General features: G+C 37.7%; 4 protein-coding genes across 8 annotated transcripts; 2 read left to right on the forward strand and 2 right to left on the reverse strand.

Annotated features, from left to right (window-relative positions):
- The first annotated feature begins 252 nt into the window (after positions 1–252).
- LOC112172304 (putative GTP diphosphokinase RSH1, chloroplastic) lies at positions 253–7,869 on the forward strand. 3 transcript variants are annotated; one of them, XM_024309590.2, is made up of 24 exons: positions 254–624; positions 910–1,100; positions 1,587–1,766; positions 1,875–1,940; positions 2,042–2,134; positions 2,223–2,354; positions 2,511–2,612; positions 2,694–2,771; positions 2,862–2,933; positions 3,514–3,621; positions 3,770–3,867; positions 4,298–4,358; positions 4,464–4,526; positions 4,620–4,676; positions 4,775–4,876; positions 5,061–5,219; positions 5,354–5,485; positions 5,606–5,692; positions 5,795–5,866; positions 6,333–6,419; positions 6,506–6,968; positions 7,129–7,190; positions 7,280–7,348; positions 7,434–7,869. In XM_024309590.2, exons 1-24 carry the CDS (start codon positions 600–602, stop codon positions 7,536–7,538), a joined length of 2,664 nt encoding a protein of 887 aa, XP_024165358.1. In that variant the 5' UTR covers positions 254–599; the 3' UTR covers positions 7,539–7,869. The 3 variants fall into 3 exon arrangements, with proteins under 3 accessions (XP_040364787.1, XP_024165358.1, XP_040364786.1); XM_040508852.1 differs by lacking the exon at positions 6,333–6,419; XM_040508853.1 differs by lacking the exons at positions 7,129–7,190; positions 7,434–7,869 and having other exon boundaries at positions 253–624.
- Positions 7,870–8,453: 584 nt separating this feature from the next.
- Positions 8,454–10,225, forward strand: LOC112174526 (APO protein 2, chloroplastic). 2 transcript variants are annotated; one of them, XM_024312310.2, is made up of 3 exons: positions 8,454–8,721; positions 8,805–9,136; positions 9,226–10,225. In XM_024312310.2, exons 1-3 carry the CDS (start codon positions 8,623–8,625, stop codon positions 10,052–10,054), a joined length of 1,260 nt encoding a protein of 419 aa, XP_024168078.1. In that variant the 5' UTR covers positions 8,454–8,622; the 3' UTR covers positions 10,055–10,225. The 2 variants fall into 2 exon arrangements, with proteins under 2 accessions (XP_024168078.1, XP_024168079.1); XM_024312311.2 differs by having other exon boundaries at positions 8,455–8,721; positions 8,808–9,136.
- A 37-nt stretch (positions 10,226–10,262) lies between these two features.
- Positions 10,263–11,697, reverse strand: LOC112174527 (protein SEED AND ROOT HAIR PROTECTIVE PROTEIN). 2 transcript variants are annotated; one of them, XM_040509684.1, is made up of 3 exons: positions 11,339–11,697; positions 11,036–11,170; positions 10,263–10,794 (listed from the first exon to the last, which is right to left on the reverse strand). In XM_040509684.1, exons 2-3 carry the CDS (start codon positions 11,166–11,168, stop codon positions 10,460–10,462), a joined length of 468 nt encoding a protein of 155 aa, XP_040365618.1. In that variant the 5' UTR covers positions 11,169–11,170; positions 11,339–11,697; the 3' UTR covers positions 10,263–10,459. The 2 variants fall into 2 exon arrangements, with proteins under 2 accessions (XP_040365618.1, XP_024168080.1); XM_024312312.2 differs by lacking the exon at positions 11,339–11,697 and having other exon boundaries at positions 10,267–10,794; positions 11,036–11,328.
- A 503-nt stretch (positions 11,698–12,200) lies between these two features.
- Positions 12,201–13,744, reverse strand: LOC112174480 (26S proteasome non-ATPase regulatory subunit 4 homolog). Its single transcript, XM_024312256.2, has one exon. It carries the CDS (start codon positions 13,742–13,744, stop codon positions 12,557–12,559), a length of 1,188 nt encoding a protein of 395 aa, XP_024168024.2. The 3' UTR covers positions 12,201–12,556.
- Positions 13,745–15,902: the final 2,158 nt, after the last annotated feature.

A 15,902-nucleotide genomic window follows, 5' to 3' on the forward strand; every position in this document is an offset into this window, starting at 1 on the left:
ACAGGGTGATCCAAAAAAATTTAATTCCAAATTCTCATAGGGCAAGAAAGGTATACGTAGGAAAGTCAAAGGGCGTAACCTTCAATACAAAATAAAAGTGGATGCCCTTTACACAAAAATGGCCTTTCGTCCGACGTGTCATCATGTGGTCATGATGGCTCAACAGTCCAAATCTATTCCCTCCACACCATAACATTTTCACCCAAAAAACGAAAGAAAAAGAAAATACTAAAATATCTATATCAAACGGCATTTGTGTGGCCTTGGCAAAGCTCGATATCCCTCTCGCTCTCTATCTCTAAATTATCTGTTGCCAAATTTTTCTTAGTTCCAGTCCGTCGCTCATTAACGTTTAACGAACACCGCGTAACACCTCTCTCCGATTCCACATAATCTCTCTCCGATTATTCTCAGCTCAGCTCAATCGCCGTCGCCGTTCTTATTGGAAAACGCGCTTTGGTTTGGTTGCAATCAGTTAGCTCTCTCTACTTTGTTATCTCTCTCTCTCTCTCTCTCTCCTTCTCTGCGCTGCGTTTTGCGCCCGGTGTCGTCGTTTAATGCTCAGCTCGATTCAATGAGATTGCTCTCTTCCTTTACAAATGGCTTCCGCTTCTTCCATGTCAGGTATGTAACGCTTTGCTGTTGCTTAGAAAATGTAGGACAGTGAATTAATTGTGGATTTTGCTGTGTATTTTCGACTTGCTTAGACAAAACCCTAGTGAACTTAGCACAGTACTGCTCGGCGGGGCTGTTGTTTTCATTTGATTTGCGAGAATTAGAGAGAGATAGGAGAGGCGGAAATTTGTCTGTGCTCTAGTGTTTTGTGAGCTTTTGAATGTAGCATTAGGCTAATTGAGAATGGTTATTCGATTCAGAGTTTGATTTTGGAATGGTTGAGTTTTGTTGTAGTTCCTTTAGAATGCGTGAACGTATGTAAGCTGTCGAAAGGGGAAGGGAGTGGGAAATATGACTGTAGCATGTTCTCTTGTGCGTGGAAAGCTCCGAGAGCCTTGACGGGGTTCCTTGCTAGCACAGCTCATCCTCCTCAGTGTTCTTGGCTGTCGTATGGACGAAATGGGAGAAGAAACCGGATGAATTATGTAAGTTTTTTGTGCAATTTGGATTTACTATGTGCTGTTGATAGAATTCCAAGTTCGTGGATTTTTATTTTATTTTATATTTTCTGCATTTCTTAAATGTGGGGGCAAGTTTACCTTTTTATAACTTGGTATGGTGGTATAATGGAGCCATTTACTGTGTTAAACTAGATCATGTCTCTAAGGTGCAGCATGCCAATAGAAAAACCAAAACAAGCGTATTATCATGACGTGAATAATTTCTCTTATAAGGATTATGTGAAGTTTGGGGAACACTAGGTTCCCTTTCTATGCATAAACACAGAGAGTTGTAGGAGCAGGAGTATGCAGATTGTTACTGGAAATAGGTGCTTTGTAGGTTTTTATTCAAGTATCTGATGCAAGACTGTATAACTCTTTGTATAAATGTAAGGCATTATTGATCAGTTGTTCATACAATTAGCTTGCATGGTCATTAACATGGAACCTGTTCACTTGTACTATGTGCAGAAATGTGAATCCTCTAATTTGGGAGGTTGCCATTCTACTGAGGCTTCAGACTTTGTACTTCTTGGACAACTCTATGAATCAGGTTTAGTTCATGTTGCTGGTAAGAGGTGGCAGCTGCACTGTTCTTCTTCCTTGTCCTCAGAAACCTCTTATGAGGTTTCTCCTGAAGGATTGTGGGAGGTATACCTTGGTTATTAAGTAACTACGCATCAATGAAAACTATAAACACTATCCTGCAAACTTTGATGTGGTTTGAGTTATACATCTTCTGTAATCTAATTATTTCAGGATCTTAAGCCAACTATCTCATACCTCTCACCTGAAGAACTAGAACTTGTTCATAATGCTCTTAAGGTCAGATATATTTCTAACTTGAAATTTTAGTGTGTACTTATCTTGCAAAGCCTTTCAAATCGATTGGTAGTTATATGTAACTGTAGTTTTTGGATGTATAGCTGGCTTTTGAGGCCCATGATGGTCAAAAGAGACGCAGCGGAGAGCCATTCATCATTCATCCTGTTGAAGTTGCACGTATTTTAGGGGAACTTGTGAGTTCCGCAAAGTTTTATATAAGCCATCTTTCAGTAACTTTAATTGCAGTCTACAATCAAATTTGACTTTTACATTTTGTTCTAGGAATTGGATTGGGAGTCCATTGCTTCTGGTTTACTACATGATACAGTCGAAGATACCAATGTGGTTACATTTGAAAGGATAGAGGAGGAGTTTGGTGCTACTGTTCGCCATATTGTAGAAGGAGAGACTAAGGTTCCTTTTTGTATCTATTGTTGTGATGTTGGTACTTTTATTATAATTATTATTATATCTAACATATATCTATTTTCGTAGCTCCTATTCTGTTTCTCAAACCTGCCAATTAATTTGGGAAAGCAGCTGTTCAATGTTCTTCTCCTTTGTGTGTAGGTTTCAAAGTTGGGAAAGTTGAAATGTAAGGATGAACATGATTCTGTACAAGATGTAAAAGCAGATGACCTACGGCAGATGCTTCTAGCCATGACAGAGGAGGTAGTTTTGTTTATTATAATATTTGGAGTTTTGTGTTTTATTGAGTAAAGCCATTTGGAAACTAAATGGAGGCTGTTCCAGGTCCGGGTTATCATTGTCAAGTTAGCTGACAGATTACATAACATGCGCACTCTTTCACACATGCCTCCACATAAGCAGGTAATGTGTTGTCTGTTTAAGATCTAGTAGTTATTAGTTATTACTCATTAGCTGTTAGGCTTAAATATCTTTGATGTTTGTTGGATCCAGTCCAGCATTGCAAGGGAGACATTGCAGGTCTTTGCTCCTCTAGCAAAGTTGCTTGGGATGTACCAAATCAAGGTATACTGTTATTTCTTTTTCCTTCTTTTTCTCCAGTGATGTTTTGCATTTATGCTTTTTAATTGTCAATCTTTCAGTTTTCAACTGGTAAATTTAATGTCACCCTTGTATATAGATTATGATAGTTTTTCGCTTAAATAAGTAATTTCTGATCACTATATTATAATATTGAACTTCATCCTTAAGATATAGTGGAGGTAAACAAAAAAAAAAAAAAATCTGCTTTATATATTGGCTGATTCAAGTTTGGTCCTTAAGATGTCATAGAGTTGTGACTTCAAGTTTCGTTCTTTAGATAAAGTGTAGGTAGTTATACTTTAAAGATCATGATGACTGGGAATTTGAGAGGTCCCAGAATCAGCCGACCATGATCTGAGAATTCTGTCTTTCTTTCTTTTCATCTCCACCGTGATTTCCATAGTTGCCCTGAAGTTGTCCACTACTTTTTCATGTTTCTGCTTGCCAGCTCACTTGAAAGTACCAATTTTTAAGACAACTATAATGGTTTTTATTATTTTTTTCATATTTTATGATGATGCTTCTGTACGCTGATATTCTAGTGTACTGTACTGTATTGCAGTTGGAACTTGAAAACCTTTCCTTCATGTACACAAATCCTGAAGATTATGCAAAGATCAGGAGAAAAGTGGCAGACCTCTACAAAGAGCATGAGAAAGAACTTGTAGAGGTAATGCAATCATTCTTTCAACAAGGTTTACATGATGATTTAGAAAGGCTATTGATCACAATTTTCACATGTTATATTCTCAAGTTTAGCTTTCTAGGATTATGTCATCAGTGATGTTTGCTCATCAAACCTTAGTTCTTTTTGCTAGGCCAACAAAATTTTGGTGAAGAAGATTGAGGATGACCAGTTCTTAGAACTTATGACTGTGAAAACTGAAGTTCGTGCTGTATGCAAGGAACCATACAGGTGAGATTATAAATCTACTAACATTTTCTCACTCATTTAATGGTCTGCATTGGTGTGTCTAAACTCATTCATGCATTATTCTGAGTGATATGTTCTTTGGTACTGTGATGTTGTCTGGCACAGGAAATGAAAGGACATTATTCAAAGGGTTTTTTTGGGTTTTTAAAATGGTTCAGAATACCATCTATCACTCTTATAGTCCTTGTAGTGAGGATGTTGCTCTCATGCTTAGTGTGTCACGCTAACATCTAGGAAAATCTTTAGATATGCTTCATAAACATATATATATATATATATATATATATATAAATAGTTACTATTGTTACTATTGTTTGTTTAATTATTTATGATTGTCAGTCACTACTTTAAACAATACTTATAACTTTATAAGGACTTTTTCAGGCTGACCATGCTTGATGTTTACTTGCAGTATCTATAAATCTGTTCTCAAATCTAAAGGTTCAATTAATGAGGTCAATCAAATAGCACAGGTTTGTTCTGCTATTTGCCTTTAACACCTTGAAAATATTGATGAGGACACTTCATGATAATTTATATTTCTTCATTGACTTATAGCTTCTATTCATTATTACCAGCTTCGTATTGTTATCAAACCAAAGCCATGCCTTGGCGGAGGGCCTCTGTGCACCCCACAGCAGGTATATCCTTGCTCCTGCCTAGAGATAGGGAACTCTTTCCTGCACTCTGTATTTAGTACCTCATCAAGCTTTCTTATCGTCATTTCTCTGCAGATTTGCTACCATGTTCTTGGGTTGGTTCATGGAATCTGGACCCCTATTCCTCGAACTGTGAGTTTATGTTTTCTATTACTCTTAAAAGATACACTTTAATCATTCTCAAAAGTTAGTTGGTAAAATTTACATAATTTGGTTATCTTTTCTGATAGATGAAAGACTATATTGCCACCCCCAAACCTAATGGCTATCAGAGTCTCCAGACAACTGTAATTCCTTTCTTGTATGAGAGCATGTTGCGGCTTGAAGTGCAGGTATTATGTGATGTTCCCTTCTTGGTTATCTTTTTGATATATGAAAGACTGTTGTCACCCCCAAACCTAATGGCTATAGAGTCTCCAAACAGTTGATAATAAGTTGAAATTTTCTTTCCCTTTTGTGTAAGTTCAATTACTTGCTAAGCTGTCATTTACATAAGTGGTTTTATTTTGGGGGCAGATAAGGACAGAAGAGATGGACCTGATAGCCCAAAGAGGCATTGCTTCCCATTATAGCGGGAGAGGATTTGTTACTGGTTTAGTTGGACGCACAATCCCTAGTGGTAGAAGTTCAAGAGGGAAGACTGTCTGCCTTAACAATGCAAACATTGCACTCAGAGTATGCACATAGATTCATCGGTGTTTTATGATTTGATTGTTTGTGTTCTTGTGGGGATTTATTTGTAAACCCTCTAATCCCATTCTTTGATACTATTCTCATGAACAATTTCTGTTTTTTTCTTCCCCCAACAGATTGGCTGGCTCAATGCAATTAGAGAATGGCAAGAGGAGTTTGTTGGCAACATGAGCTCTAGGGAATTTGTAGAAACTATCACAAGAGATCTATTAGGTAGTCGTGTGTTTGTGTTTACTCCAAGGGGAGAGGTAAATAAATAAATTTGATTGATTCATGAATGATATAGTTATTAAATTTAATTGTATAGGAATAACATAACTCTTCAAATATGAGAATACTTTGCTGAAATTGGGAAGTGTAATGTACAGATAAAAAATCTTCCAAAAGGAGCGACTGTTATTGACTACGCCTATATGATACACACTGAAATTGGCAACAAAATGGTAGCAGCAAAGGTACTCTGCTCATATTTGGCAGATTTTACATTTGTATTGAAAAAAAAATTTCTAGTATAAATTATGAGGAATTAAAACAGTGATGATTTCTTCTGTATGCAGGTGAACGGTAATCTTGTTTCTCCCATGCATGTACTTGCAAATGCGGAAGTTGTGGAGATAGTCACTTACAATGTCAGTATCTTTCAACCATTATTCTGTCTTTTCATTTCTTAAATTGTATATGATAAAATATACAGATTTTTTTTTTTTTATGTATAAAATCTTGATAAGTTAAAAATTTGCTTACTTCTAGGCTCTGTAGCCATACTATTCTGAACTTGAATTGCCACCGGCATGCTAATCTTTTCCTACTCAAGTTAAAGAAATTTTCCAATAATCTTAGATTCTTAGTGAAACAGTGCATTGTTGGCCATTCGGAAATTGATACGGAATCCATGCTTCTGTAAATTGTGTCTATAAACTAGCTGTAGGTCTTAATCCTTTGGCAGAATGGAAAATTTTCAGGTTCTGGCTGGTGCCATTAGGCAGGATATCTTGCTATTTCTATATTTAGTATTATTCTTTAATTTTGCATGATCAGCATTCCATTACCTTATGCTTGTTTTTTTAATGGCTCATAGTTTCTCTTTTCTTCCAGTCACTGACCGGAAAATCAGCTTTTCAGAGGCATAAGCAGTGGTTGCAACATGCAAAAACACGCAGTGCCCGACACAAAATAATGAAAGTAGGCTTTCGTTTGACTATGGTTTTATGTTTTTATTTTTCCTGTTACATTGCCTTGCTGTAACAAATATTTCATCTTGTCTGCAGTTCTTAAGGGAGCAAGCTGCCCTATCTGCTGATGAAATAACAGCAGATAAAGTAAATGACTTCGTTGCTGATTCTGAAGAAGAGAGTGAAGCAGAAGAGCTCCCCAGTACCTCCAAAGGATACAAAGCTTTGTGGGAGAAAATGCTGGTGAATGTTGTAGGATTGGCATTGCCAGAACGAAGTTCCGAAGATCCCTTCCAAATTACCAATGGAAATGCTCGGGTTTCTGCTCCCAAGGTGAACGGGAAACATAACAAACATGTTCGACATGTGAGTTTGAAGGCTGAGGGGGAGTTGTTGTCGCAAGGAAATGGTGTTGCTAGAATGTTGCAAGCTAATATTCCTATGTACAAGGAAGCCTTGCCCAGTTTAGAAAGTTGGCAAGCCAGCAAGATTACCTCTTGGCATAATGTTGAAGGGCACTCCATCCTTTGGTTTTCCGTGGTTTCCATCGATCGAAAAGGTTAGCTTTCCTTGAATCGAAAATTTCCTCTCTATGTTGTAATCTGATTTATCTATGAGAATATCCGAAGTAATCTTGTCATTGGTTTCATTCAATGCCTAATGGAGATAGAAATGTTCTTCCATAATACTGAACCTTGTTTTAAAACAATAATTATAAGGTATGATCGCTGAGGTCACAACAGCAATGGCAGCTGCAGGCATTACTATTTGTTCTTGTGTGGTGAGTGGTTGAAGCCTGTAATTGCGTATACTTAATTATACTGATGCCCTCAAATTTTATTCTGTAACACCTTTATCATCAATAACCAGGCTGAGATCGATGGGGAAAGGGGGATCGCTGTCATGTTATTTCACGTTGAAGGGAGCCTGGAAAGTTTGGTACTGTTTCTGACATCTGTCTCTAAATGCATTAATCTTTTCACTTGGTAAATTTTCTTCTGACATGGATTTTTTTTTTCCTCAGGCTAACGCTTGCTCGAGCATTGATATAATTCTAGGTGTTTTGGGATGGTCGATGGGTTGCAGCTGGCCCAGCTTAATGGATAAGCCCCGATTGCTTGAATGCTAAACCATTCATGGAATCCGCCCAGCTGTTGCAGGCATGGGTATGAAGTTTTGCCTTGAGAAAACTGAAATTTCAGCACGCTCAATAAAATATTTTAGTTTTCATCTATTTTTTGGACACTCTTAGCCGAATAAGCGGACATCATACGAGGAGCAAAATCCGACTCCAAGAGCACTGTATATAGGAAGGAGTGGATACATAGGCTTAGTATATACACTTTGTAAATGAAGTTGCGATTGAGGAGACGACAGTGATAAAGTTACACAGAGGGTTGTACGAATGTTGCCATACATATTCTTTTTCAATGGTCCAGTATATTTTTTTTTTTTGGCAATCAATGGTCTAGTCTTTACTCATTTATCTTTCCCGTCTGCAGAGGTGGTTGGTGTTCTTATTTGCTTTCACTTCTGTTAAATAGTATTTGTTTTGTCTACTGTGGTGTTCATGGTACGTGCTACATACATTTATGCTTAGTTTTAGGGGGATTTCGGCATGGTTACATACAGTACCAAATTAACACCGACATTAGACCAAATGAAACGTAAAGAACTGGCTCCCAACGTTGGTGGACTCTCCTGGGCCTTTAAACGAATCAGAAACCAAATGGATTCATCGTTAGGAAATTGTGTTTGGGATAATTTTGTTAAACGAGTTCCATTTTTGGACATTGATGTATCGGATGGTATGAACCAAATATTAGTAACGTCACAAGTAAAAGAAGAAAAAAAATTAGTCGACGCCAAAAGTATACGTTTTCAATTTAGTTATTTTGGATGACTTTCAAAACTCTCACTTGGGCTCTCAATCGAACCATCGGAACCCGATGAGTTAGTCTTGGCCCAGTTTCACCAATTGGGCCTCATTCAATAGAAATAATTCTACCCAAAACATTCATGGGACCTTCACTCTCACTCTATCCTCTTTCTTTTCCACTACCACCATCGAAGATTCTTCACAGCCCTCTAAACCCAAATCCTCTCTCAAAAATCCCTGCACTAGTTTACTGACATAACTAGCTCCTCCTTCTATCTTGCTCTCAAAGCTTCTCGCATGGCAATATAGCTTTGCTCCGGTCTGTGGTGAAGAAATGGACTTTCCTTCCAAACTTGGGACGCTGCAGATTTCATCAAAATCAGAATTTCTCAATCCCCACCTCTTCACTTCCCTCCCTTCTTTTCAATTTCAGGTACCCCCTCTTTTTTCCCACTAGTAATCGATTCCTCTGTAAATTTCGCATTCTCAGTGACTAAATTGTTTTCATTGATTTTGCAGAAGAATATACTCAAGCTTTCATTGAAGCCCAGAAGAGTTTCCCAATTGGTGGTGAGGAGTGAGGATACTCCTCAAAACTCCGACTTTCCTAAGTACTATTCGAAAAGAGAGAAGAAGCCCTTTCCGGTGCCCATAGTAGATTTGAGGCGTAGGGCAAGGGAGAGGCTTAAGCAGAGCAAGGGCAAGCCCAAAAAGCCAGTCCCACCTCCCAAGAATGGCCTGCTCGTCAAGTCCCTTATACCAGTTGCCTATGATGTGTACAATGCCAGAATCACACTGATCAACAACCTCAAGAAGCTTTTGAAGGTGGTGCCTGTACATGCCTGCAGGTCAGTTTATTTTTCCAAGCCTCGAAACTTGTTAGGAACTACGTATAAATGGAGAGTAAAGTTTGGTCAGTGTATATGACTCTGTGCAGGTTTTGTAATGAGATTCATGTTGGACCGGTTGGGCATCCGTTTAAGTCATGTAAAGGGCCGGATGCTAGTATCCGAAAGGGCCTTCATGATTGGATTACGAATGCAACTGTGGATGATATTTTCTTGCCTGTTGAGGCTTTCCACTTGTTTGATCGACTTGGGAGGCGAATTCCTCATGTGGAGAGATTCGCAATTCCGAGGATTCCAGCAGTAGTTGAGCTTTGCATTCAGGCTGGGGTCGATATCCCGGAGTATCCCACTAAGAGGAGGAGAAAGCCGATCATCCGCATTGCGAAAAGTGAGTTTGTTGATGCAGATGAGAGTGAGCTGCCAGACCCTGAAGGTCCTAAGGGAACGGTGTTAGCTGAGATACTTGATTCCGAGATTGTGGGGCCATGTAATGAAGAGGAGAAGATCTTGCTTGCTGAGGAAACGCTACGAGCATGGGAACAGATGGGGAGAGGAGCCAAGAGGCTAATGAAGATGTATTTGGTGAGGGTTTGTGGGTATTGCCCTGAGATTCATGTAGGTCCAAGTGGGCACAAAGCTCAGAACTGTGGTGCCTTCAAGCATCAACAGCGAAATGGGCAGCATGGATGGCAGGCTGCGGTGCTCAATGACTTGATACCACCGAGATATGTGTGGCATGTGCCGGATGTGAATGGACCACCATTGCAACGGGAGCTGAGGAGCTTCTATGGACAAGCCCCCGCGGTGGTTGAAATGTGTGTTCAGGCAGGCGCTGCTGTGCCGGATGAATGCAGACCAACTATGAGGTTGGATGTGGGGATTCCCTCAAACGTTAGAGAAGCTGAAATGGTAGTTTGATGAGGTAAGTTAATCCTTGCCCCTTCTTCTGCTCCTTTCAGTACAGCGAATTGTATGCACAACATTGGAATTGAATGCAGAGTGATAAATTTGTACATGTTGACCCTGCTTATGAACATTAGTTTAAAACAATAAAACAATCCTTCATCACTTGATGAAATTACTGGTTAAAGAGTTGGTAGTGCCTGAAATTCTCACTTTGATCCGCAATGAAAGAAAAATAACATGAACATGAGCATTGACATTGATAATATCCACATTCTTGTGTGTTACAGCCATTTTTCTACACTTTTTCATCACTCATTTTTTAACTAGAACAGATCAATCATGGTACATTTGTTCAAGGCCCTCCAGTGTGGTACATTTTTTAACTAGCAACCCAATGTTACAGTTAAATAAGTGTGTCTAGTAACCATTATCGACCGGTTTAGATTCTGATGCGCAAATGAAAGGCCCTACAGTAAATAACTTCATGTTCTTCTCATGGAGGAGGTGATATGAAGTGAGTAGAGCGCCACTGATTCCATTGTTTGCATCTGTGAGAACGTTGCAAGAATCTAGTGGAGAGAGTTCAAGAAAAGCTTTGCACTGTGTCAGCTTCTTCTTGTTTTGAATCTCAAATGGAGATATTGTTGCAAGGAAGTAACCCTTTGCATCAGTTGCATCACTCAAAATAGTGATTGGTGCAGTTTCGAACCCATATTCATCTACAGCGTCACATGTTATCCTGGCCACCGATCCTGGAAAAAAAAAATTCAAATAATGAGAATTAGAGACTACAACATTTAGTTTACTCAAATTAATATCTCAATTGGAGGAACCCATTGGTCATTTTCTATAAAGGAAAATGCCCAACGCTTGGAGGATGAAGATGAGTGCATGTTCAACGAACTGCCTCAAAAGACATGGAAATACAGGGCAGGGGTAACTCAGACATAAGTAGTCAGTTAAGTGTAACTCAGAAATAGAGCCAGTGAATACCTTCAAGGGGAGTGACTTTAGGGCCTGATTTGCAATACACAAGGCCTTGAATGCCCACAATGGTTGATAGTAAGTTCTCCTTTTCTAGTTTGGGTTTCTTGTACTCGGGTTCTGCAGAAACCGTAACCACCATTACTGCCAAGATTAACAAAAAGCTAGCATATGAGATGAAATGGTTCAAAGCCATTGTCAAGAAGTTGTGAAGTTCTATCTAATTCTGAGAAAACAAATATGAGTACTGGATGATAGAATTATAGGAATCACCCATGGCGTTCTTATAAGGCATTTAGGGGTATAAGTAACCTTGTTTTTTTTATTGTCGAATAAAATACACGAAACTTGTAAACATAATTAGTTGGTTGCACGACATGCATGTAGACTTGTTGGAATCAAATAATGAAGAAAGGCTTCAAAACTGCAAAAGGCTAATTGCAGATAAGAATAAGATCTTTCCATGTCGTTTTTGATACATTGTATCTTCTTGAGGGTGGGTTTGAGTATTTAAGAAATCAAATTCTGCTTAATTAGATAGAGCAAATCATTGGGTGATAAAATAATCCGGGCCAACCAGTTGACCTTTTCTGCATGCAAACCACGACCTCCCATCCATTCATGCTAAATTGCAATTTTGACTTTACCAGAGTAAGTAATGAAAATGTAATTAAAAACGGTAATAAATTTTAGTTAGACTTGTGAGGCTAACAATGTCCACGCCCATGTCGACGTAAGTGGTCAATGATGCCCATTCAAGTGCTCAAGCCTATGCAAGTGAGAATAATCATCACAATTCACAAGTGAGGCTAATCATACACATGCAAACCGAAGCGAGGCTAAGCACACAAAAAAAACATGTTATTTTTTTAACCCCATGTAACGAACTTACTAGCTTTCTCCCCAAAAAAAAATTATCTGAGATCATGTTTTTCACTAAAAACTATGGATTAGCACACAATTTTTTAGTCAAAATAGCATGTTCTTAATTTCTTACCAAATCTTTTCATCCTAGAATCACAATTTCAAGCAATTTTAACTTGGGGAGTTAAAAAATCTCAACCCATATTTTTTTTACATTTTGCTAAGTTAGAAAATCGGAAAACCTGTAAAACAAACTTGGGTTATTTTTGCTGTATGTCACTTGGAGAAGCTCTGCTTTACCAATAGTGAGATTATGAGTATAGTGTGCGCTAAGAACACCAAAGTTTTTAGAGAGAGGGATTTATAGATTTTTGCATCTATTGCGGATTACTCTCTTATGTAAAGAAAAATATTAGTGATACATGCACAAAAGACTCTACAGATCTAAGAAGAACAGCAATGTATATTCTGAGAATTAGAGGTTACAGAAAAATCTGAAGCAATAGGATTACAATCTAAGAGCCAATTTGGCCCTTCTTTGCACCTATTTTGATCAACTTTATAATGTAAGAATCTCTAAAAGTTATAGTACGTACTGTGATAAATAGGAGACTTCCTCTGAAATATCAATTATCTTTGGTTTTGAAGAAGCAATTCCGTTACACTTTATTTGTCCTCGTCATTAGATGGATCTTGTTCATTCTTTTCAAACTGATTAATCACAGATGCAAGAAACTCTTTCACAGAAGGATCATTGGGGTCAACTCCCGGAAGAGATTCCAGGATAGACGAAAGAAAAGACTGATCCTCCAACACCTTGCTCACATCAACCGTCTCGGATGATGATGCCCCTCCTGCGCTTTCCTGCATGGACATTTGAAGAGCTAGAGCCAAGTCCTGATCCACACCAGTTGCCTCTGACATCTCAGCATCACCAACTGCAAAACTACTAGAGCCATAGTTATTCATTGTCATCGCAAGAGCCTGCATTAGCAAGGCATTCTCATCAACCATTTCAACATCATCGCTTTCTGTCAAGGTCACATCCTCCGATTTGGATGGCCGTTCCTCTCCTTTTCCTCGTCTGCTAGCAGCTTCTTCCTCAGCTCTTTTGGCAGCAGCAGCTTCTTGTCTTGCCCTTTCCTCTTCCATTGACATTCTAAGGGCGAGAGCAAGCTCGGGATCTATATTGGGATCTATTCCAAAGTCATGGCCAGAAGAACCACCAATACCAGCTGCTGCGGCTGTGGCTGCAAAGCCAGCTCCTCCTCCTTCATCACCAGTTAATATAGGTGTACTTAAAAGAACATCTGAGAGAGCATGGAGACCAGGAGGTACATGGACTATGTGACTAGTGCCATTATTATTAACAGCAGAAACAAGGGCCTCCAGCTTCTCCGCCTTTCCATCATCTTCTCCTCCAAAATCGACAATGTCAAGAGCAACACTGTTCTTCTTCAGTTTCTTCCCAATTATTTCCAATGCCTTCTTGTCATTCTTGACAGGACTTCCAGCAAATACTACAATCCTTTGTTGTTGGTTTTTATTTTGGCGATGCTTAAGAGCCAACTGAGCTACCTGGATTGCAGCTGCTATGTTCATCTCACCCCCTATCTCGAGGCCATGCGTGCAAGTCAAAATCTTGCCAAGGTCAGAGGTGGTTGTGGTCAGCACGCGAACCCCTTTGCCCGCCATTGTCAACACCCCAACTGTGTTTTCCGGGTTGGCCTGGGTTTTGATACCACAGATGAGATTCACAGCATCGGCTTGAGCTTGGAATCGGGAGGGAGAGTAATCACTGTTTCGCATCCATTCTGAATTGTCGATGCATATCATAGTCGCCTCGAGAACCATGGTTGCAGAGTTTGGGTACGCGGGTGGACAAGTTTTGGTTCTGAAGTGTGTTTGTTGAGGATTAATACAAGAAGGCCATGTTTTTATATATGCTCCCATGCGAATTTTGTTTCCTTTTAGGATTTGGACTAGTTCCTTTTCCCTCTCCTATAAAGATTTAGATTTTTTAGGTTTCCTAGTAGGAATTGGGTTCATATTTGTGATTGCATTCATTTACGAATTGTGTAATACAAAGATGAGGATCGTTAATTTATAAAACTTTATCTCCACAAGGAGAGTAAAATGTTATTTAAAAAAAGAAAAAAAAAGAAGAGTAAAATGTTACTTTTTATTACTTTGATAATGAAATTGATGAAGAGAGTTTCTAGTGGGATCTCCAAATCTGCTCACTTGATCTCACTCTATTATGAATTATTAAATGACATATATAATCTATTATAAAATGACTATTAAGGACAATAATTATACCAAAAAAATTGTTATATTTATTTTCTCTGGACTTTCCAATTCAATAATATTAGATTGCGTTCTTTATTATTTTCCTTATCTATTTTCATTTTCCAATTTCACTACATACTCATTAAAGCATTCACATATATTTAATAAGAAATAAAACTATGATTAAGATAAAAATGTATGATATGCATATTGAACGCATATTGGTCACAGGGAGAACAAAATAAATTGTATTATGACCTAAATATAAATCTATCCATTATATTTGCAAAAAGAAGAAGAAAAAAACAGAGCTAGAAAATAAAATAAAAAATTAATAATTAATCATGAGGTACAGAAAATAGAGAAACATTAAGAAAAAGTAAATAAAAAAATCACATAATAGTTCATGTTATTTTATTTTTATTAATTTTTAAAACTCAATAACTTGTGTTTGATTTTTTAATAATTGGATAAGAGATTTATGTTGTCTGATTAAAGAATGGAAATGTAATTATGATTTATAAAATAATTAAATCATTGAAATGATTAAGTTTTTTATTATAAAGATCTTAGTTTGTTTGTAAATTATATGAGTGAGGTTATTTTAGGAACTGTAGTGAGGTTTAATGAGTAAATTTAGTATTTGAAAATTTGATAGGAGGTGTAAAAAGCATAGAGGTCAAGTGAGTAAATTTAGAGGTTTCAATAGAAAAACTCATTGATGAATGACTTACAATGTAGAAAAGTTGAAATTTACTTTGTTTTTTTTTTTTTTTTTTTTAAATGGGCTGGTGTGGCTGCCCTCAAGCCTTGATTAATGAAATTGCAGAATACAAAGGGGGACGTAAATCCTAAACCCCATATTACAATAAGCATAAAGAGATAATCCTGAAATAATACCAAGACTCTCTATAAAGTCTATGTATTCTAACAAGCACTAATTAGCAAAGAGTGCACAAATGACTACTCTATTTGTTTTGACAAAACGGTGACAAAGAGTTTCTTTGTTTCTTAGTAAGACTTGGATTATTAGCTTCTCCATCTAGATTTAGATCTGGATTTGGATCAGAGAAACTGGAACCTATCATTAATGTAAGTTATGTAACATTCATTGTCTTGGTTTACACAACATTGCGAGTATTATTTGGTCTCATCAAGTCATTAATTGTATTTTAGCACCCAAATAATTCAAAATTGTGCTGGTTATAAAATGCTTGATCGTGCTCTGCATCTTATGATTCTTATCACTTTTTTTGCCTCACATTGGTGTTCAAAAAGTTCCATTCTCATAATCAAAGTAAGAAAGTAACATTTTACTTTCCCGGATGTGAAAGGAAAAGTACTATGTAGAAATAGTAATGTTATTAAGACTTCAGAGTTCAGACTTAGGAAAAACAAAATTGGATCTACTAGTAGAGGTGTTTAGAGGAAGAATTTATATATTAGCAAAACAAGAATAGGCATCCTCTAACAGAGCAAAGCTTATTACAAATATCCGAGATGGCAGAGTGTATGAAATAAAGCATGCAACAACGATGAAGACTCAATATCCTTTCCCCTTCCCCATTCAACTCCAAATTAGTAAATGTAGAACATAATTAATAAATTAATAGCCTTTAGGGGCTGGTTTAGGTTCTGAGGTGTAGAAGAAGGGTCCAACAGAGAACAACTTCATGTTCTTGGCATTGAGAGGGCGATAAGAAGCAAGCAGAGCACCACT

The sequence above is a fragment of the Rosa chinensis genome, chromosome 6 (assembly GCF_002994745.2).
Source record: "Rosa chinensis cultivar Old Blush chromosome 6, RchiOBHm-V2, whole genome shotgun sequence".
Lineage (NCBI taxonomy): Eukaryota > Viridiplantae > Streptophyta > Magnoliopsida > Rosales > Rosaceae > Rosa > Rosa chinensis.

Coding starts and splice junctions, on each gene's coding strand:
- LOC112172304 (XM_024309590.2), top strand. CDS start 600: ATGGCTTCCGCTTCTTCCATGTCAG. Junction 1,101..1,586: donor GAAGAAACCGGATGAATTAT/GTAAGTTTTTTG, acceptor TACTATGTGCAG/AAATGTGAATCCTCTAATTT. Junction 3,868..4,297: donor GTATGCAAGGAACCATACAG/GTGAGATTATAA, acceptor GTTTACTTGCAG/TATCTATAAATCTGTTCTCA.
- LOC112174526 (XM_024312310.2), top strand. CDS start 8,623: ATGGACTTTCCTTCCAAACTTGGGACGCTGCAGATTTCATCAAAATCA. Junction 8,722..8,804: donor TCCCTTCTTTTCAATTTCAG/GTACCCCCTCTT, acceptor TCATTGATTTTG/CAGAAGAATATACTCAAGCT. Junction 9,137..9,225: donor GTGCCTGTACATGCCTGCAG/GTCAGTTTATTT, acceptor GACTCTGTGCAG/GTTTTGTAATGAGATTCATG.
- LOC112174527 (XM_024312312.2), bottom strand. CDS start 11,222: ATGGCTTTGAACCATTTCATCTCATATGCTAGCTTTTTGTTAATCTTG. Junction 10,795..11,035: donor TAAAGTCACTCCCCTTGAAG/GTATTCACTGGC, acceptor TTTTTTTTCCAG/GATCGGTGGCCAGGATAACA.
- LOC112174480 (XM_024312256.2), bottom strand. CDS start 13,744: ATGGTTCTCGAGGCGACTATGATATGCATCGACAATTCAGAATGGATG.